The 22879-nt window shown below is 50.1% G+C and overlaps 1 protein-coding gene across 4 annotated transcripts in view; it reads left to right on the top strand.

The window, feature by feature from the left end:
- The window catches only part of nap1l4 (nucleosome assembly protein 1like 4), a 28469-nt gene extending 5797 nt beyond the window's left edge, over window positions 1-22672 (top strand). For 2 of the 4 annotated variants that reach the window (XM_031900297.1, XM_031900298.1), the window contains exons 2-14: window positions 1135-1196; window positions 2719-2818; window positions 6393-6534; window positions 6933-7019; window positions 9976-10101; window positions 10547-10618; window positions 11891-12030; window positions 13195-13340; window positions 13452-13474; window positions 15310-15429; window positions 15795-15824; window positions 15934-15990; window positions 21124-22672. In XM_031900297.1, the coding sequence (XP_031756157.1) occupies window positions 1163-1196; window positions 2719-2818; window positions 6393-6534; window positions 6933-7019; window positions 9976-10101; window positions 10547-10618; window positions 11891-12030; window positions 13195-13340; window positions 13452-13474; window positions 15310-15429; window positions 15795-15824; window positions 15934-15990; window positions 21124-21162 (1116 nt within the window). In that variant the 5' untranslated portion in view covers window positions 1135-1162 and the 3' untranslated portion in view covers window positions 21163-22672. 4 annotated transcript variants of the gene reach the window in all.
- Window positions 22673-22879: the final 207 nt, after the last annotated feature.

The raw sequence follows: 22879 nt of genomic DNA, 5'->3' as shown, positions 1-22879 counted from the left end.
GATATATGTGGGTACAGCCCCCCTGCCTGGGGATATAAGCCCCTGCCTGGGGATATATGTGGGTTACAGCCCCCTGCCTGGGATATATGTGGGGGTACAGCCCCCCTGCCTGGGGGATATATGTGGTACAGCCCCTGCCTGGGGATATTGTGGGTACAGCCCCCCTGCCTGGGATATATGTGGGTACAGCCCCCCTGCCTGGGGATATATGTGGGGTACAGCCCCCCCTGCCTGGGGAGAGTATGTGGGGTACAGCCCCCTGCCTGGGGATATATGTGGGTACAGCCCCCCTGCCTGGGGGGATATATGTGGGTACAGCCCCCTGCCTGGGGATATATGTGGGGTACAGCCCCCCTGCCTGGGATATATGTGGGTACAGCCCCCCTGCCTGGGGATATATGTGGTACAGCCCCCCTGCCTGGGGATATATGTGGGTACAGCCCCCCTGCCTGGGATATATGTGGGGTACAGCCCCCTGCCTGGGGGATATATGTGGGTACAGCCCAGCCCCCTGCCTGGGGATATATGTGGGTACAGCCCCCCTGCCTGGGGATATATGTGGGGTACAGCCCCCCTGCCTGGGGATATATGTGGGTACAGCCCCCTGCCTGGGGATATATGTGGGTACAGCCCCCTGCCTGGGGATATATGTGGGGTACAGCCCCCCTGCCTGGGAATATATGTGGGTACAGCCCCCTGCCTGGGGATATATGTGGGTACAGCCCCCCTGCCTGGGGATATATGTGGGTACAGCCCCCTGCCTGGGGATATATGTGGGGTACAGTCAGTTTCTTTACTATTTATTTATTATGTGCTGCCAGAGCCACAGTTTATCCCTAACACCCCATAATTCTGTACTTCTCCCCTGCGCCAGTTCTGCCAGCGGTGCATTCAGGTTCAGCCAATGGCAGTCCGTTGGGCATTTGGGGTAATTAAGCTCCAGTGGGGGAGTTGGCAGGGGTGGGAGAGTTTGGTGCCTTTAGCCTGTTGCTCTACACATTCCCCCCCCGTTCTGTTCCTCAGACATTGGATGGTGCTTATTCTTCCATTTTCTGCTTTGCCCCCCACCCCCACCAACTGCCCCCCCTCTGTTCTGCACCGAGGGAAATACAGTGACCCCCTATTGTGCTTTAGTCCCTAGTGCGGCTCCCTGGGAGAAGCCATGGAAGGAAACAAGAATGCGAGTGATAAGAAAGGTAAGTTTGGCCCGAACTGAGATTTATTCCTATACAGGTGCTCAGGGGGGTTACAGGTGCACAGGGGGGGTTACAGGTGCACAGGGGGGGTTACAGGTGCTCAGGGGGGTTACAGGTGCTCAGGGGGGTTACAGGTGCTCAGGGGGGTTACAGGTGCACAGGGGGGTTACAAGGCACAGGGGGGTTACAGGGGCGTTACTGGGCACAAGGGGGGTTACAGGTGCTCAGGGGGGTTACAGGTGCACAGGGGGGTTAAAGGTGCACAGTGGGGTTACAGAGGCGTTACTGGGGACAAGGGGGGTTACAGGTGCACAGGGGGGTTACAGGGGCGTTACTGGGCACAAGGGGGGTTACAGGTGCACAGGGGGGTTACAGGGGCACAGGGGCGTTACTGGGCACAAGGGGGGTTACAGGTGCACAGTGGGGTTACAGAGGCGTTACTGGGGACAAGGGGGGTTACAGGGGCACAGGGGGGTTATAGGGCACAGGGGGGTTACAGGTGCACAGGGGGGTTACAGGGGCGTTACTGGGCACAAGGGGGGTTACAGGTGCACAGGGGGGTTACAGGGGCGTTACTGGGCACAAGGGGGGTTACAGGTGCACAGGGGGGTTACAGAGGCGTTACTGGGCACAAGGGGGGTTACAGGTGCACAGTGGGGTTTACAGGGGCGTTACTGGGCACAAGGGGGGTTACAGGGGCATTACTGGGCACAAGGGGGTTACAGGGGCATTACTGGGCACAAGGGGGTTACAGGTGCACAGGGGGGTTACAGAGGCGTTACTGGGCACAAGGGGGGTTACAGGTGCACAGTGGGGTTTACAGGGGCGTTACTGGGCACAAGGGGGGTTACAGGGGCGTTACTGGGCACAAGGGGGGTTACAGGGGCATTACTGGGCACAAGGGGGTTACAGGGGTGTTACTGGGCACAAGGGGGGTTACAGGTGCACAGGGGGGTTACAGAGGCGTTTCTGGGCACAAGGGGGGTTACAGGGGCATTACTGGGCACAAGGGGGTTACAGGGGTGTTACTGGGCACAAGGGGGGTTACAGGGGCATTACTGGGCACAAGGGGGTTACAGGTGCACGGGGGTTACAGGGGTGTTACTGGGCACAGGGGGGGTTACAGGTGCACAGGGGGGGTTACAGGTGCACAGGGGGGGTTACAGGTGCACAGGGGGGGTTACAGGTGCTCAGGTGGGTTCTTTTTTCTTTGCTTTTATGGGCACATTGTTTCTCAGAGACAGTGATCAGCAGCTTGTTCTGTGCCCCCCCCCCCCAATATAATGGATTTAAGGTTCTACATAAGACAAAATGGTCACAACAAAGGTTGAAGGTTTGGGGTTATTAAAGAGCTCCATATATCTAGTTGTTTAACTTTGTTTTATCTCCTTTATGCTAAAGATATGAACTTTCCCTTTAAACACTAAAGAAACAAAAGCAGAATGTACAGGTTATGTTTCCCCATGTACAGTATATACGACTTGTTCTATTGCTTGGGTGCCATTTATATTTGTTTGTACAGAAAAACTGTCAGATCAGATCATGCAGAACCCCCAGGTCTTAGCTGCCCTGCAGGAACGGCTCGACAGTGTCTCTCAGACTCCATCTAGTTACATAGAAACGTGAGTAACTGGTAACTCTCCCCTCTCTCCCAGATCAGCCCATTCCCTGGGTACTTCCTGGTGTTCCCTCTCCCAGCCAGTCTGCCCCTGATCAGCCCATTCCCTGGGTACTTCCTGGTGTTCCCTCTCCCAGCCAGTCTGCCCCTGATCAGCCCATTCCCTGGGTACTTCCTGGTGTTCCCTCTCCCAGCCAGTCTGTCCCCTGATCAGCCCATTCCCTGGGTACTTCCTGGTGTTCCCTCTCCCAGCCAGTCTGTCCCCTGATCAGCCCATTCCCTGGGTACTTCCTGGTGTTCCCTCTCCCAGCCAGTCTGCCCCTGATCAGCCCATTCCCTGGGTACTTCCTGGTGTTCCCTCTCCCAGCCAGTCTGTCCCCTGATCAGCCCATTCCCTGGGTACTTCCTGGTGTTCCCTCTCCCAGCCAGTCTGTCCCCTGATCAGCCCATTCCCTGGGTACTTCCTGGTGTTCCCTCTCCCAGCCAGTCTGCCCCTGATCAGCCCATTCCCTGGGTACTTCCTGGTGTTCCCTCTCCCAGCCAGTCTGTCCCTGATCAGCCCATTCCCTGGGTACTTCCTGGTGTTCCCTCTCCCAGCCAGTCTGTCCCCTGATCAGCCCATTCCCTGGGTACTTCCTGGTGTTCCCTCTCCCAGCCAGTCTGTCCCTGATCAACCCATTCCCTGGGTACTTCCTGGTGTTCACTCTCCCAGCCAGTCTGTCCCCTGATCAGCCCATTCCCTGGGTACTTCCTGGTGTTCCCTCTCCCAGCCAGTCTGTCCCCTGATCAGCCCATTCCCTGGGTACTTCCTGGTGTTCCCTCTCCCAGCCAGTCTGTCCCTGATCAGCCCATTCCCTGGGTACTTCCTGGTGTTCCCTCTCCCAGCCAGTCTGTCCCCTGATCAGCCCATTCCCTGGGTACTTCCTGGTGTTCACTCTCCCAGCCAGTCTGTCCCTGATCAGCCCATTCCCTGGGTACTTCCTGGTGTTCCCTCTCCCAGCCAGTCTGTCCCCTGATCAGCCCATTCCCTGGGTACTTCCTGGTGTTCACTCTCCCAGCCAGTCTGTCCCTGATCAGCCCATTCCCTGGGTACTTCCTGGTGTTCCCTCTCCCAGCCAGTCTGTCCCCTGATCAGCCCATTCCCTGGGTACTTCCTGGTGTTCCCTCTCCCAGCCAGTCTGCCCCTGATCAGCCCATTCCCTGGGTACTTCCTGGTGTTCCCTCTCCCAGCCAGTCTGCCCCTGATCAGCCCATTCCCTGGGTTCTTCCTGGTGTTCCCTCTCCCAGCCAGTCTGCCCCTGATCAGCCCATTCCCTGGGTACTTCCTGGTGTTCCCTCTCCCAGCCAGTCTGCCCCTGATCAGCCCATTCCCTGGGTACTTCCTGGTGTTCCCTCTCCCAGCCAGTCTGTCCCCTGATCAGCCCATTCCCTGGGTACTTCCTGGTGTTCCCTCTCCCAGCAGTCTGCCCCTGATCAGCCCATTCCCTGGGTACTTCCTGGTGTTCCCTCTCCCAGCCAGTCTGTCCCCTGATCAGCCCATTCCCTGGGTACTTCCTGGTGTTCCCTCTCCCAGCCAGTCTGTCCCCTGATCAGCCCATTCCCTGGGTACTTCCTGGTGTTCCCTCTCCCAGCCAGTCTCTCCCTGATCAGCCCATTCCCTGGGTACTTCCTGGTGTCCCTCTCCCAGCCAGTCTGTCCCCTGATCAGCCCATTCCCTGGGTACTTCCTGGTGTTCCCTCTCCCAGCCAGTCTGTCCCTGATCAGCCCATTCCCTGGGTACTTCCTGGTGTTCCCTCTCCCAGCCAGTCTGCCCTGATCAGCCCATTCCCTGGGTACTTCCTGGTGTTCCCTCTCCCAGCCAGTCTGCCCCTGATCAGCCCCATTCCCTGGGTACTTCCTGGTGTTCCCTCTCCCAGCCAGTCTGTCCCCTGATCAGCCATTTCCTGGGTACTTCCTGGTGTTCCCTCTCCCAGCCAGTCTGTCCCCTGATCAGCCCATTCCCTGGGTACTTCCTGGTGTTCCCTCTCCCAGCCAGTCTGCCCCTGATCAGCCCATTCCCTGGGTACTTCCTGGTGTTCCCTCTCCCAGCCAGTCTGTCCCCTGATCAGCCCATTCCCTGGGTACTTCCTGGTGTTCCCTCTCCCAGCCAGTCTGTCCCCTGATCAGCCCATTCCCTGGGTACTTCCTGGTGTTCCCTCTCCCAGCCAGTCTCTCCCTGATCAGCCCATTCCCTGGTACTTCCTGGTGTTCCCTCTCCCAGCCAGTCTCTCCCTGATCAGCCCATTCCCTGGGTACTTCCTGGTGTTCCCTCTCCCAGCCAGTCTGTCCCCTGATCAGCCCATTCCCTGGGTACTTCCTGGTGTTCCCTCTCCCAGCCAGTCTGTCCCCTGATCAGCCCATTCCCTGGGTACTTCCTGGTGTTCCCTCTCCCAGCCAGTCTGCCCCTGATCAGCCCATTCCCTGGGTACTTCCTGGTGTTCCCTCTCCCAGCCAGTCTGTCCCCTGATCAGCCCATTCCCTGGGTACTTCCTGGTGTTCCCTCTCCCAGCCAGTCTGTCCCCTGATCAGCCCATTCCCTGGGTACTTCCTGGTGTTCCCTCTCCCAGCCAGTCTGCCCCTGATCAGCCCATTCCCTGGGTACTTCCTGGTATTCCCTCTCCCAGCCAGTCTGTCCCCTGATCAGCCCATTCCCTGGGGTACTTCCTGGTGTTCCCTCTCCCAGCCAGTCTGCCCCTGATCAGCCCATTCCCCTGGGTACTTCCTGGTGTTCCCTCTCCCAGCCAGTCTTCCCCTGATCAGCCCATTCCCTGGGTACTTCCTGGTGTTCCCTCTCCCAGCCAGTCTGCCCCTGATCAGCCCATTCCCTGGGTACTTCCTGGTGTTCCCTCTCCCAGCCAGTCTGCCCCTGATCAGCCCATTCCCTGGGTACTTCCTGTGTTCCCTCTCCCAGCCAGTCTGTCCCTGATCAGCCCATTCCCTGGGTACTTCCTGGTGTTCCCTCTCCCAGCCAGTCTGCCCCTGATCAGCCCATTCCCTGGGTACTTCCTGGTGTTCCCTCTCCCAGCCAGTCTGTCCCTGATCAGCCCATTCCCTGGGTACTTCCTGGTGTTCCCTCTCCCAGCCAGTCTGTCCCTGATCAGCCCATTCCCTGGGTACTTCCTGGTGTTCCTCTCCCAGCCAGTCTGTCCCCTGATCAGCCCATTCCCTGGGTACTTCCTGGTGTTCCCTCTCCCAGCCAGTCTGTCCCCTGATCAGCCCATTCCCTGGGTACTTCCTGGTGTTCCCTCTCCCAGCCAGTCTGTCCCCTGATCAGCCCATTCCCTGGGTACTTCCTGGTGTTCCCTCTCCCAGCCAGTCTGTCCCTGATCAGCCCATTCCCTGGGTACTTCCTGGTGTTCCCTCTCCCTGCCAGTCTGTCCCCTGATCAGCCCATTCCCTGGGTACTTCCTGGTGTTCCCTCTCCCAGCCAGTCTGCCCCTGATCAGTATAAACAATAAGGTTGGTAGACACCAGCTGAATGCCCCCCCCCCCCCATGTTCTGCCCCATTCATACTGAGCCCTATTACTTGGATGTGTAGGTTGCCCAAAGCAGTGAAAAGGAGAATTAATGCCCTGAAGCAGCTGCAGGCAAAGTGCGCTCATATAGAAGCCAAGTTCTACGAGGAGGTGCATGAACTGGAGAGGAAATACGCCGCCCTGTATCAGCCTCTGTTTGACAAGGTAGGCGCATAGGGAACCAGATGGGGGGTATATATTGGGGGGCTTACTGCTTGCTGCGGGGGGGTGCTCATTGTACAAATGCTGACTGAGGGATACATGATATAGTTTCCATTAATATGTACCGTTACCAAGGGTTCCGTAGTTCTCCAGCCAATCACCGACCGCACACATATTGGGGTGGGGGGTACAGTGATTCTCCCAGGATTCTCCCATGTTCTGTTTTGCTGGAAGTATTACACCCTTTTATTTATATTACACCCCAGCTGTCACCAATGGCCAGTGGGTTGGCTGCATGCAATAACCAATCAAACAACTGAACCTTAAACATGATGCACTTTGCTTTTCTGGCAGGGCTGGGTCAGTGTTATATTAAATACATAAATGTCTTTATCCTGCAGAGAACGCGCATTGTTACTGGGGAAGTGGAGCCTTCAGACACAGAATGTGAGTGGCACAGTGATGCTGAAGAAGAAGAAAAACTATCAGTAAGAAACTACCCAAAAAAGGACATGATTTGGAATTCTGTAGCAATGTTAAACCCGCCCCCAGGGCTCAGACCTGCTGTTCTTTTTCACTATATGAATGGGGGATCAGCAGTATGAAGAGCACCAGAACACTGTTAATGATGGGGTTCAACAGTACCATGAGCAGCAGGACCGTGTGTAGGATGGGGGATCAGCAGTACCATGAGCAGCAGGACCGTGTGTAGGATGGGGGATCAGCAGTACCATGAGCAGCAGGACAGTGTGTAGGATGGGGGATCAGCAGTACCATGAGCAGCAGGACCGTGTGTAGGATGGGGGATCAGCAGTACCATGAGCAGCAGGACAGTGTGTAGGATGGGGGTTCAACAGTACCATGAGCAGCAGGACCGTGTGTAGGATGGGGGATCAGCAGTACCATGAGCAGCAGGACAGAGTGTAGGATGGGGGATCAGCAGTATGAAGAGCACCAGAACACTGTTAATGATGTGGTTCAACAGTACCATGAGCAGCAGGACAGTGTGTAGGATGGGGGATCAGCAGTACTAAGAGCAGCAGGACAGTGTGTAGGATGGGGGATCAGCAGTACCATGAGCAGCAGGACAGTGTGTAGGATGGGGGTTCAACAGTACCATGAGCAGCAGGACCGTGTGTAGGATGGGGGATCAGCAGTACCATGAGCAGCAGGACAGTGTGTAGGATGGGGGTTCAACAGTACCATGAGCAGCAGGACCGTGTGTAGGATGGGGGATCAGCAGTACCATGAGCAGCAGGACAGTGTGTAGGATGGGGGATCAGCAGTATGAAGAGCACCAGAACACTGTTAATGATGGGGTTCAACAGTACCATGAGCAGCAGGACAGTGTGTAGGATGGGGGATCAGCAGTACCATGAGCAGCAGGACCGTGTGTAGGATGGGGGATCAGCAGTACCATGAGCAGCAGGACAGTGTGTAGGATGGGGGTTCAACAGTACCATGAGCAGCAGGACCGTGTGTAGGATGGGGGATCAGCAGTACCATGAGCAGCAGGACAGTGTGTAGGATGGGGGTTCAACAGTACCATGAGCAGCAGGACCGTGTGTAGGATGGGGGATCAGCAGTACCATGAGCAGCAGGACAGTGTGTAGGATGGGGGATCAGCAGTATGAAGAGCACCAGAACACTGTTAATGATGGGGTTCAACAGTACCATGAGCAGCAGGACAGTGTGTAGGATGGGGGATCAGCAGTACCATGAGCAGCAGGACAGTGTGTAGGATGGGGGTTCAATAGTACCATGAGCAGCAGGACCGTGTGTAGGATGGGGGATCAGCAGTACCATGAGCAGCAGGACAGTGTGTAGGATGGGGGTTCAACAGTACCATGAGCAGCAGGACAGTGTGTAGGATGGGGGATCAGCAGTACCATGAGCAGCAGGACAGTGTGTAGGATGGGGGTTCAACAGTACCATGAGCAGCAGGACCGTGTGTAGGATGGGGGATCAGCAGTACCGTGAGCAGCAGGACAGTGTGTAGGATGGGGGTTCAATAGTACCATGAGCAGCAGGACAGTGTGTAGGATGGGGGTTCAATAGTACCATGAGCAGCAGGACCGTGTGTAGGATGGGGGTTCAATAGTACCATGAGCAGCAGGACCGTGTGTAGGATGGGGGATCAGCAGTACTAAGAGCAGCAGGACAGTGTGTAGGATGGGGGTTCAACAGTACCATGAGCAGCAGGACAGTGTGTAGGATGGGGGTTCAATAGTACCATGAGCAGCAGGACCGTGTGTAGGATGGGGGATCAGCAGTACTAAGAGCAGCAGGACCGTGTGTAGGATGGGGGATCAGCAGTACTAAGAGCAGCAGGACAGTGTGTAGGATGGGAGATCAGCAGTACTAAGAGCAGCAGGACAGTGTGTAGGATGGGGGATCAGCAGTACCATGAGCAGCAGAACTGTGTAGGATGGGGGATCAGCAGTACCATGAGCAGCAGGACAGTGTGTAGGATGGGGGATCAGCAGTACCATGAGCAGCAGGACAGTGTGTAGGATGGGGGATCAGCAGTACCATGAGCAGCAGGACAGTGTGTAGGATTGGGGATCAGCAGTACCATGAGCAGCAGGACAGTGTGTAGGATGGGGGATCAGCAGTACTAAGAGCATTAGGACAGTGTGTAGGATGGGGGATCAGCAGTACTAAGAGCAGCAGGACAGTGTGTAGGATGGGGGATCAGCAGTACCATGAGCAGCAGGACAGTGTGTAGGATGGGGGATCAGCAGTACCATGAGCAGCAGGACAGTGTGTAGGATGGGGGATCAGCAGTACCATGAGCAGCAGGACAGTGTGTAGGATGGGGGATCAGCAGTACCATGAGCAGCAGGACAGTGTGTAGGATGGGGGATCAGCAGTACTAAGAGCATTAGGACAGTGTGTAGGATGGGGGATCAGCAGTACTAAGAGCAGCAGGACAGTGTGTAGGATGGGGGATCAGCAGTACCATGAGCAGCAGGACAGTGTGTAGGATGGGGGATCAGCAGTACCATGAGCAGCAGGACAGTGTGTAGGATGGGGGATCAGCAGTACCATGAGCAGCAGGACAGTGTGTAGGATGGGGGATCAGCAGTACCATGAGCAGCAGGACAGTGTGTAGGATGGGGGATCAGCAGCACCATGAGCAGCAGGACAGTGTGTAGGATGGGGGATCAGCAGCAGAATTCGGCAGAAGCAGCGCTTCTGATGCATTTAAAAAAAAAAAAAACATAGTTTCCAGTGACAGTGCTTATTGAGCAGACTGTAGCCATACAGCACAGTAGTAATGAGGGGATAATTCCTGACGTGAGCTAATGGTTTAATGCTGGGGTTAAGCTGAATCAGATATGAAGAAATGGTTTATTACACATTTTTTCCACTCTGCTCTGGTTGTTACCCAGTTGGTATTAGGGCTGCCTGATATTGCATTAATTCTCATTTACTCTGCAGGCAGATTTGAAAAAAAAAGTGACCTTATCAGAAAAAGAAGCATCCGATGTGGATAAATGCAAGGGCATCCCTGACTTCTGGCTGACCATCTTTAGGAATGTAGATATGATAAGTATTTTGTTACAGGTGAGTCCGTGTGTATGAGGGCTGCCCGTTACCTTATAACTAGATTTAGATATATGAAAGAGTGGTATTTCTTGCTGCGCATCACTTTCCCTGGGCCTGAAGCACCTGAGGCAGAAGAGCTCAGCGATGGGGCAGGTCACATGACCTGACGAGGCCCAGAGAATTAGCTCTTGTCTCAGTTTGTTGTCTAAGGAAATAAGGATCTACTGGATCCAACGTTCGGTTTAGGATTAAGCCTACCTTAGTGCTCAGGCAAACTCAATCTATACCCTCCAGACATGGTTACAAATAAGAACTAATATTGGCCCATGGAACCGCTGCCCAGTGTTCAGTGCTGCACTATCTACTGATATTCTGTGGCATTTCCCTGCTGATTTGTTCCAGCTAATGTGCGATATATGTGCCGAGACTTGTAATACATAACAACCTTCTTATTTTCCTTAAGGAATACGATGAACCAATATTAAAGCACTTGCAAGATGTTAAAGTAAAATTCTCTGGCCCCAGTCAACACATGGTAAGTGTTTTTTTGCAATTTTATGGTAAAAGCTTTGTGTGGTCAGACACATACACTGGGCATTGCTGGCCTTTCATTGCCTCTTATAATACATGAGTGATACTCAGAGTTCCCTGTATAACTCAGCCTGCAGCCTTGTGCCTTTATATGGGGGGCACAGAACCCCTCAGTGACTGCTAATATCCTTATCATTTACAGTAGGGGGTACATTATCCCTTATAATACATGAGTGATACTCAGAGTTCCCTGTATAACTCAGCCTGCAGCCTTGTGCCTTTATATGGGGGGCACAGAACCCCTCAGTGACAGCTAATATCCTTATCATTTACAGTAGGGGGTACATTATCCCTTATAATACATGAGTGATACTCAGAGTTCCCTGTATAACTCAGCCTGCAGCCTTGTGCCTTTATATGGGGGGCACAGAACCCCTCAGTGACAGCTAATATCCTTATCATTTACAGTAGGGGGTACATTATCCCTTATAATACATGAGTGATACTCAGAGTTCCCTGTATAACTCAGCCTGCAGCCTTGTGCCTTTATATGGGGGGCACAGAACCCCTCAGTGACTGCTAATATCCTTATCATTTACAGTAGGGGGTACATTACCCCTTATAATACATGAGTGATACTCAGAGTTCCCTGTATAACTCAGCCTGCAGCCTTGTGCCTTTATATGGGCACAGAACCCCCCAGTGACTGCTAATATCCTTATCATTTACAGTAGGGGGTACATTATCCCTTATAATACATGAGTGATACTCAGAGTTCCCTGTATAACTCAGCCTGCAGCCTTGTGCCTTTATATGGGGGGCACAGAACCCCTCAGTGACTGCTAATATCCTTATCATTTACAGTAGGGGGTACATTATCCCTTATAATACATGAGTGATACTCAGAGTTCCCTGTATAACTCAGCCTGCAGCCTTGTGCCTTTATATGGGGGGCACAGAACCCCTCAGTGACTGCTAATATCCTTATCATTTACAGTAGGGGGTACATTATCCCTTATAATACATGAGTGATACTGTATAACTCCCTATCAGTGATATATACAGGTATCTCAGTAAGTAGCACTGCACCCTACTTACAATCAGTAATCTTATTCCAATTAGTGCAGCAATCACAGCTTTTTTACCCACTTTTTTACATTTTTTTACCGGTTTAGTTAGAACAGAAGAGGATGCAGTATTTCCTAGTGTGCTGTATAGAGTTTGTGTCAGTAACTTTGGCCGTTTACCGCTTTATGTCCAAAATCTTTTCTTTCAGTCGTTTACATTAGAGTTTCACTTTGGGCCCAATGAATACTTTACTAACTCTGTGCTGACGAAGACCTACAAGATGAAGTCAGAGCCGGACTCGGCAGACCCATTCTCCTTTGAGGGCCCTGAGATTGTGGATTGTGATGGGTAAGAGCTGTGTGTGCCTGTGGGGTGCAGATAACTGTGCCCCCTCTGCCTGCCATTGCCTGTGTATTAATGTGCCCTGTGTGCCCCTCTGCCTGCCATTGCCTGTGTATTAATGTGCCCTGTGTGCCCCTCTGCCTGCCATTGCCTGTGTATTAATGTGCCCTGTGTGCCCCTCTGCCTGCCATTGCCTGTGTATTAATGTGCCCTGTGTGCCCCTCTGCCTGCCATTGCCTGTGTATTAATGTGCCCTGTGTGCCCCTCTGCCTGCCATTGCCTGTGTATTAATGTGCCCTGTGTGCCCCTCTGCCTGCCATTGCCTGTGTATTAATGTGCCCTGTGTGCCCCCCTGCCTGCCATTGCCTGTGTATTAATGTGCCCTGTGTGCCCCTCTGCCTGCCATTGCCTGTGTATTAATGTGCCCTGTGTGCCCCTCTGCCTGCCATTGCCTGTGTATTAATGTGCCCTGTGTGCCCCTCTGCCTGCCATTGCCTGTGTATTAATGTGCCCTGTGTGCCCTCCTGCCTGCCATTGCCTGTGTATTAATGTGCCCTGTGTGCCCCTCTGCCTGCCATTGCCTGTGTATTAATGTGCCCTGTGTGCCCTCCTGCCTGCCATTGCCTGTGTATTAATGTGCCCTGTGTGCCCCTCTGCCTGCCATTGCCTGTGTATTAATGTGCCCTGTGTGCCCCCCTGCCTGCCATTGCCTGTGTATTAATGTGCCCTGTGAGCCCCCCTGCCTGCCATTGCCAATCTATTAATGTGCCCTGTGTGCCCCTCTGCCTGCCATTGCCTGTGTATTAATGTGCCCTGTGTGCCCCCCTGCCTGCCATTGCCTGTGTATTAATGTGCCCTGTGTGCCCCTCTGCCTGCCATTGCCTGTGTATTAATGTGCCCTGTGAGCCCCCTGCCTGCCATTGCCTGTGTATTAATGTGCCCTGTGTGCCCCTCTGCCTGCCATTGCCTGTGTATTAATGTGCCCTGTGTGCCCCCCTGCCTGCCATTGCCTGTGTATTAATGTGCCATGTGTGCCCCCCTGCCTGCCATTGCCTGTGTATTAATGTGCCCTGTGTGCCCCCCTGCCTGCCATTGCCTGTGTATTAATGTGCCCTGTGTGCCCCCCTGCCTGCCATTGCCTATGTATTAATGTGCCCTGTGTATAACCAGCTGCACCATTGACTGGAAGAAGGGAAAGAATGTGACAGTAAAAACCATCAAGAAGAAGCAGAAGCACAAGGGCCGCGGGACTGTTCGGACTATAACCAAACACGTGCCAAACGATTCTTTCTTCAACTTCTTCAGCCCAGTTAAAAGTAAGCGGCAACATGGCTCCTGTCTGTGCCTTATTCCTTGCGTTGGCATGTACCTGCCTGTAAGGCTCTCTGTGTTTCCTGCTTACACTGTGTTCTCTCTCTTCCCTGCAGTGTCCGGGGACAGCGAGGAACTGGTGAGTGGCACCGGATTCTGTAACGGCTCCTACAGCTGATTGGTGCCTTATAGCACGGGTGTCAAACTCAATCACATCAGGGGGCCGAAATCTAAAACACAGGCTAAGTCTTGGGCCAAATTTTTTATTAATATACTTAGTAAGATACTAAGGGGTATATTTATCACAATGTGTAAAAAGTGGAGTAAGACATTACCGGTGATGTTGCTCATAGCAGCCAATAGATGCTTTGCTACTGTTGAAATCTGATTACTGATTGGTTGCCTTGGGCAACATTACTGGTAATTAGTCTTAGTTACTATGTGAGGAAAATGGAAATTGATCAGGCTGGATGGTCAGACACACTCACCAAGGGCCACATAAAACAGCCAGGTGGGCCGGATTTGGCCCCCGGGCCTTGTGTTTGACATATATGCCTTATAGGAACCCCTATCCCTGTGCTGGCTCGGGGGGTTCAGCATACGGCCTAACTGGGAGTGCCCATTTTCTAGCAGGTTTATCCCTTGTGCACACCCTACGATGATAAAACCCACAAGTACTTGCACTGATCCCACCAGAGGGGATTCAAACTATCCCCCATATGTAATTAAAGGCACTAAGTTTGCCCAGGAGCAGTAACCCATAGCAACCAATAAGATATTAGTATTAGATATAATAAGATACATGCTACCTGCTGATTGGTTGCTATGGGTTACTGCTCCTGGGCAAATTTAGTGACTTTTTTTTTTTTTTACATAACCCCTTAAAAGTATTAGCATGTAAATATGCACTGCCAGTAGCTGATACATTCATATGTGTCTGTGTTTGTTTTGATTGAAATGTTAAAATAATAACTTTAAAGGGGATCTGTCACCCTTAAAAAAAATTCTACATTTATTTCCATTATGTTAGTTGAGCAAAATAAACTTCACTTACACTATATAAATAAAATAAATCTTGTTTCCTACAGTCTGGGAATTACACAATCACAGCAAGCAGGCAGGCACCATTTTGTGGATACTGTTAGTAAGTCAAGCTTTACACCATGCCACCATTTTGTGATAAAATGGAGGAGCAGATGCCCAGGCCCATGGCTACACTGATGCTGAGGAGAGAGGGGAAAGTGAGGAGAGCAGTAACAGGAAGTGCTGAATGGAAAGCTAAAGTTATTGTCTGCCCCGCCCCTATGCCTAAGGCATGGAGGTGGGGCAGGCAATTTATGATTGACAGCTGGGATTTTTAAATGCCTTTATAATGGGGTTGGATATGTTAGGAAAAAAGGAATCTGGGTTTCATGTTTATCAGACAGGTCTGTGTAAATACAGCCATAAGCACTCACAGAAACGCTGCACTAAGTCCTCTATCAAAAGAAACAGGATTTCTTGTCCCCTTTTTTGGGAACATGTTCTTCGGTATCAGACTTCCTCTCTTTTAGGGCTCCTTCAGGTTTGGGGCTTGAGTCTGCTCAGTTCTCTCCTCTCTCTCTCTCCCCCTCCCTTCTCCTGCACCCCCCTCCCATAAGAATGCATAAGAGCTCACTTCCCCCACCTTTAGGAATGTGTGATCTGAAGCTACCAAGACTAAGCTAAAATGGCAGCTGCTATCAGAGGGAGCTTCTAAGGCTCTTTACTCGGGTATGGTAATGCTTTCTGCAGAATAAATATAGTGTTCCAGCTTGCACTAATGTGGCAAATCTATTGGCAGTAAAATGCCAAAATGACTTTCCTTCTCCTTTAATTTGAAAAAGGGCTTTAATTATACAGCTGGGTGACAGGTCCCCTTTAAAACTCTAGGCACGATGCATGCTCACCATCTCTGCGTACATATGGCCAGCCTGTTTGTCTTCTCACCCTCAGGATGAAGATACAGAAAGCTCTCTAGCTGCCGATTTTGAACTCGGACACTTCTTCCGGGAAAGGGTGGTCCCCCGAGCCGTCCTGTACTTTACAGGAGAAGCTATTGAAGATGAAGATAGTGTACGTAGAAGGCTCTGTCGATCCTTACTGACCCTCAGATACACATGGCCGCACAACTCCTACTTCATAAAGGCCCAATGCACACAGGGAAACTTCCCCTGTACCATCAGGGCCACTTCTGGCCTTCTCCTCCTACACAGGTCTGTTAGTCTCAGAGCTCCAAAGGCATTGTGGGAACTGCTGTCTTGGCATGTAGGGAAGTGCCAGTACCCTTCCCCCAGTGCCAGCAGCAGGCCCCCAGCTCATAGGAGCCACATAGGGCCACTTTGTCCCCTGCTTTAGGGATTATTTCAACTTGAGGGGGCGGAATGCACATTACAGGCAAGTCGCAGGCTGAATCCTCTGCACCTTTTTGTTTCCTGTAGTTTGAAGAGGGCGAGGAAGGAGAAGAAGAGGTAAGAAGTGATTGGTCCGTTTGACATTAACACACTCAGTGCTGCAGTTCTGACAGTGACATTGTCAGGAACATGAACTGACTCTGTTTCTGTGTGTTGGAAAATGTAGGAGATGGAAGGTGAAGAAGAGGGAGAAGAGGAAGATGAGGAGTCTGGCAGTAATAAGGTAACTCTGCTTTCCTGCTCACATTCCATGTACTGGGCCTCCATCCATTGTGCGTAGCAACCCTGTTCCATCGGTTTCCCCAGAAGTACAAGTGGGGAATAATCAGAAAGTGACGTGTGTGGGGGGTGTAACGGGGGCGAGAGATAAAGAGAAGCAAATGAAAATGGGACGTGAGGGGCAATAGGAAAAGCGGCAAATAACTAATACTAATAAATAACTGGGAGTAATTAGCAGAACAAAGACGGAGGCTGGGATCCTGACAGTGCTACATACACACAGGGGGAAAGGCTGTATGTTCCGCAGGGCACCTAGCATGTACATAGGGCCGGGGGCTACTGAAGCCATCTCTCTGGCTGTATCCAAGCCCCAACATATAAACACATATATATATATTCTGTTATACTGTTCCTCTACTCTGACCCAATACTGTTATACTGTTCCTCTACTCTGACCTGATACTGTTATACTGTTCCTCTACTCTGACCCAATATTATTATACTGTTCCTCTACTCTGACCCAATACTGTTATACTGTTCCTCTACTCTGACCCAATACTGTTATACTGTTCCTCTACTCTGACCCAATATTATTATACTGTTCCTCTACTCTGACCCAATACTGTTATACTGTTCCTCTACTCTGACCCAATACTGTTACACTGTTCCTCTACTCTGACCCGATACTGTTACACTGTTCCTCTACTCTGACCCAATACTGTTATACTGTTCCTCTACTCTGACCCAATACTGTTACACTGTTCCTCTACTCTGACCCGATACTGTTACACTGTTCCTCTACTCTGACCCAATACTGTTATACTGTTCCTCTACTCTGACCCGATACTATTCTTATCTGAATGAAAACCTCCCACCAACACTGGCTTGATTGTGACTGTATGTAAAGAGCTGATGGATTTGGCTCTGGATAAACCCTGTTTGTGTCAGTAGAATCTGAGCTGAAACCATTTGTTCTGACCCCTCTCCCCATGTTGCCCCCCCATTCACACCCTATTGATCCTTTCCATTTCTTCCCATTTAGGTGTAATGTATAATTCTAGTGCTTGCCATGCCTAGCAGTGTAGGTAAGGCGGATTCCACTCCTCATTTCATGCCTTTCTGTTCCTGTTGGGTTCCCCCCATTCCTGCACCTAGAGACCCACGCTGCTTTCTGCCCCTCATCCTCAGGGTATTTCTGTTACTGGGTGTCAGTTTTGCCAGTCAGTGCTGGGTTTTGCCCTTTTTGTCCAGTCCGTTATTGGCAGCTGAGTGTTTAGTGCTGGGATCTGGGAGTAGGGGTATAATCCTTTTCTGTTACCCAGTAAGGGGGCATTTGTATGGAAAGACTGTTCCCCTTGCCAGCTTATGGCTGACCCAGTAACTGTTGGATTCCCTCACCCCCAAAGCCCATGTGTCACTTCCCTACACTACCACTGGGGGGCACTGTCTCCCTCTGCAATACTGCAAACTAAACCCTTTGTATTGAGCCCTCATTGTAACCTTGTCCTGCAAGTCTGACCCAGGCACTTACTATTATTTATTATCCATAGGGGCCCCCACTCATAGGACTTTCCTCCCTTTATGATTTCTGTCAGCTTGGAGCAGCAGAAAGTATAAAGCTCTTGTTATAAAGACAGGAATACGGCAGACAAGCTTACTGAGCCCAATGCGGCCCCATCTTGCCTCCCCCTAATGAGCAGGCCCCGTGGGCAAGTCTCCCCTATATAATGCTTTCCCCCGTACTAAGCACAATTGCGCATTTATGGGGGAAAGTTATAGTTCAGCATTTGATAAATACACCTGTAAGAATCCTATAGGAATGAATAAGACGTGGGTGCGTTTTTATGTATTAGTCTCTCATTGTGATCAATCTGCCCCTAAGGGATTGGCTTTTGTGTAGCGGAATCCACCCTGTGTTATGGGGGGACAACCTGCACCCCAGTTCCACATGTTCCCTCAGTTTGTGTCCCCACTTTTCCTCCAATCACACAAACCCATAAGTCCATTTGCTCCCATGATCCCCTCCATCATTGCAGTGCCGGGGGCAGATCCGTATCATTTCCCCCCAGCCCATAGTGATTATGCATCGGGTACATTACAATCTCATGTTACACTTTAAAGGGCAAGTCAGGCGGGGTGCCATTATGTTAGGGTTATGATGGCAGCGCAGACCCTCTCTATATACTAGTGGGCCAGACCCAAAGGCAGCAGAACTCTGTCAGGATGAGCTGGGGGGCCCAGGGACAACACTGCTGCCGGGGATGTAGGGTCAGTGACTGAAGTCGGGGGGGGCTTAAACAATTTTATTTCTCTAATATTTCACTTATCCTTTAATTCTTTGTGGAGGGGAGTTTGCAAAAACAGTCATAACCTGTGTTTTTCCCTAAATTGTTAAGACTGATGTATGTGTGTGTGTTAGATAGATACACAGTATGTGTGGTATATAGATATATATGTGTGTGTGTGTGTGTGTGGTATATAGATATATATGTGTGTGTGTGTGGTATATAGATATATATGTATGTGTGTGTGGTATATAGATATATATGTGTGTGTGTCTGTGGTATATAGATATGTGTGTGGTATATAGATATATATGTGTGTCTGTGGTATATATATGTGTGTGTGTGTGTGGTATATAGATATATATATATGTGTGTGTGTGTATCTGTGGTATATAGATATATATATATATATATATATGGGTGTGTGTGTGTGGTATATAGATATATATATATGTGTGTGTGTCTGTGGTATATAGATATATATGTGTGTGGTATATAGATATATATATGTGTGTGTGTCTGTGGTATATAGATATATATGTGTGTGGTATATAGATATATATATGTGTGTGTGTCTGTGGTATATAGATATATATGTGTGTGTGTGGTATATAGATATATATATATATATGTGTGTGTGTGTCTGTGGTATATATATATATATATATATATATGTGTGTGTGTGTGTGGTATATAGATATATATGTGTGTGGTATATAGATATATATATATATATGTGTGTATCTGTGGTATATAGATATATATGTGTGTGTGTATCTGTGGTATACAGATATATATGTGTGCGTGTGGTATATAGATATGTGTGTGTATCTGTGGTATATAGATATATATATACAGTGGTGTGAAAAACTATTTGCCCCCTTCCTGATTTCTTATTCTTTTGCATGTTTGTCACACAAAATGTTTCTGCTCATCAAAAACCGTTAACTATTAGTCAAAGATAACATAATTGAACACAAAATGCAGTTTTTAAATGAAGGTTTACCTTATTAAGGGAGAAAAAAAACTCCAAATCTACATGGCCCTGTGTGAAAAAGTGATTGCCCCCCTTGTTAAAAAATAACTTTACTGTGGTTTATCAATTTCAATTTTCGATTTCAATATCAATTTGTGTAGTTACCCCCAGGCCTGATTACTGCCACACCTGTTTCAATCAAGAAATCTCTTAAATAGGAGCTACCTGACACAGAGAAGTAGCCCAAAAGCACCTCAAAAGCTACACATCATGCCAAGATCCAAAGAAATTCAGGAACAAATGAGAACAAAAGTAATTGAGATCTATCAGTCTGGTAAAGGTTATAAAGCCATTTCTAAAGCTTTGGGACTCCAGCGAACCACAGTGAGAGCCATTATCCACAAATGGCAAAAACATGGAACAGTGGTGAACCTTCCCAGGAGTGGCCGGCCGACCAAAATTACCCCAAGAGCGCAGAGACAACTCATCCGAGAGGCCACAAAAGACCCCAGGACAACATCTAAAGAACTGCAGGCCTCACTTGCCTCAATTAAGGTCAGTGTTCACGACTCCACCATAAGAAAGAGACTGGGCAAAAACGGCCTGCATGGCAGATTTCCAAGGCGCAAACCACTTTAAGCAAAAAAAACATTAAGGCTCGTCTCAATTTTGCTAAAAAACATCTCAATGATTGCCAAGACTTTTGGGAAAATACCTTGTGGACCGACGAGACAAAAGTTGAACTTTTTGGAAGGTGCGTGTCCCGTTACATCTGGCGTAAAAGTAACACAGCATTTCAGAAAAAGAACATCATACCAACAGTAAAATATGGTGGCGGTAGTGTGATGGTCTGGGGTTGTTTTGCTGCTTCAGGACCTGGAAGGCTTGCTGTGATAGATGGAACCATGAATTCTACTGTCTACCAAAAAATCCTGAAGGAGAATGTCCGGCCATCTGTTCGTCAACTCAAGCTGAAGCGATCTTGGGTGCTGCAGCAGGACAATGACCCAAAACCCACCAGCAAATCCACCTCTGAATGGCTGAAGAAAAACAAAATGAAGACTTTGGAGTGGCCTAGTCAAAGTCCTGACCTGAATCCTATTGAGATGTTGTGGCATGACCTTAAAAAGGCGGTTCCTGCTAGAAAACCCTCAAATAAAGCTGAATTACAACAATTCTGCAAAGATGAGTGGGCCAAAATTCCTCCAGAGCGCTGTAAAAGACTCGTTGCAAGTTATCGCAAACGCTTGATTGCAGTTATTGCTGCTAAGGGTGGCCCAACCAGTTATTAGGTTCAGGGGGCAATTACTTTTTCACACAGGGCCATGTAGGTTTGGATTTTTTTTCTCCCTAAATAATAAAAACCCTCATTTAAAAACTGCATTTTGTGTTTACTTGTGTTATCTTTGACTAATAGTTAAATGTGTTTGATGATCAGAAACATTTTGTGTGACAAACATGCAAAAGAATAAGAAATCAGGAAGGGGGCAAATAGTTTTTCACACCACTGTATGTGTGTGTGTCTGTGGTATATAGATATATATATATGTGTGTGTGTATCTGTGGTATATAGATATATATGTGTGCTTGTGGTATATAGATATATGTGTGTGTGTGTATCTGTGGTATATAGATATATATGTGTGCGTGTGGTATATAGATATATGTGTGTGTGTATCTGTGGTATATAGATATATATATATATGTGTGTGTGTGTATCTGTGGTATATAGATATATATGTGTGTGTGGGGTATATAGATATATGTGTGTGTGTGTGTGTATGCTATAGGTACGTGTATATCTGCTATATATATATATATGCACACAGTGTGTGCCAATGAGCCGACTCCTGACCCTGCGCTCTGTCTCCCACAGAAGGAAGCCCCCCAGCCGGCTGAGTGCAAGCAGCAGTGACGCGGGATGTGTGGGTGCCATGGAAACAAGGGGTATCTTTCCTTTGCCTACAGTGCTGCTGTGGTACATACTGTGCCCTCCCACCCCGACACTCCGCCTTAGTGCCAAGCGGGACGCCAAGCTCTGCATTAGGATTGGGCAGTCTCGGCTTCCTGCGCCCATTTCTGACTGCCGCCAAATGGATTTGCTGAGAGTTGTAGTTTTGCATGATCTTGCCTGCCTAGGGTCCCCTCTCCCTGGTGCCCCATACAGGAGCCGGGCAGGCAGGACCCCCTTGCATGGTGTTGCTATGGCAGCTTTGGGTGGGTAAGGCTTAACATGTTTTGTTTTTGCTTCACTTTTAGCTTCATTTCAAAAAATGTAAATGAAGAGCTGTTTAAAGGGCAAGTTAAATGTAAGCACAGGGGGGCCCCACTCCTGCATTCATTTAACATATGCCATTCTTTCTACCCTACAATTTCCTCTCAGTATGCCAGGAGGGGTGATACACACGAGTGGGAACAGCGGCCATTAAAGGGCAAGTAAGCGCCTGTATTCTAGCACAATGGATATTTATTTTCCTAGATTCTAATGTAAACCAATCTATTGTACTGTCCCTGAACTACCGCCTCTTCTCTCCCTGTACTCTGAATTGGAAGGAAGGATAATGAGCTCTGTATAAACAACCCCCACCTAACCTGCATTCTGTGTAAGGCTTTGTGCTAAGGAGCCGCACATAATACGGAGAGGAGTTATATGGGGATGAGCAGTAGTGACACAAACTGCACAAAGTAACACAAAGATAGATATTTCCTAATCAGAACAATAGAAGGAACAGTTAGTGCAGGGCCGGCCCCACTCATTGTGCTCATGGTGCAGATAGGGCTCCCCGGGCCGGCTGTGCGGATAGGGCTCCCCGCGCCGGCTGTGCGGATAGGGCTCCCCGGGCCGGCTGTGCGGATAGGGCTCCCCGGGCCGGCTGTGCGGATAGGGCTCCCCGGGCCGGCTGTGCGGATAGGGCTCCCCGGGCCGGCTGTGCGGATAGGGCTCCCCGGGCCGGCTGTGCGGATAGGGCTCCCCGGGCCGGCTGTGCGGATAGGGCTCCCCGGGCCGGCTGTGCGGATAGGGCTCCCCGGGCCGGCTGTGCGGATAGGGCTCCCCGGGCCGGCTGTGCGGATAGGGCTCCCCGGGCCGGCTGTGCGGATAGGGCTCCCCGGGCCGGCTGTGCGGATAGGGCTCCCCGGGCCGGCTGTGCGGATAGGGCTCCCCGGGCCGGCTGTGCGGATAGGGCTCCCCGGGCCGCTGGTATGGAACCCCTAAATCCTCAATATTTGTTGTGTGACACAAATAAAATAACAGAACATGTTTCTGAATCTGACCCGTATGTGGGCAGAATCCCTACGTTAGAGTGTGTAATATCCCTACTGGTTCTTTATAACTCTTATTTATTTGTACAAGTGCTGAAATTCAGGGCTATTTATTGTCCCCCACCCCCCCTCGCACTTAGGGTATTAATAAATGGTACATCTGCTCTGTTGTCTACTTCATTTCCATTATGTTTGTTACAAACCCCCCCCTCCCCCCAGCAGCCGATCAGCAGAACAATGGGAAGGGAGCAAGATAGCAGCTCCCAGTAGGTATCAGAATAGCATCAATAGTAAGAAATCCAAGTCCGGCTTGGGACTCCTCCAGTTACATGGGAGTAGGAGAAACAATAGGTTAGCTGAAAGCAGTTCTA

This window comes from Xenopus tropicalis, chromosome 4 (genome assembly GCF_000004195.4).
Source record: "Xenopus tropicalis strain Nigerian chromosome 4, UCB_Xtro_10.0, whole genome shotgun sequence".
Lineage (NCBI taxonomy): Eukaryota > Metazoa > Chordata > Amphibia > Anura > Pipidae > Xenopus > Xenopus tropicalis.
The sequence above is the reverse complement of the archived record's forward strand: the minus strand, read 5'-3'. Positions and strand labels throughout refer to the sequence as shown.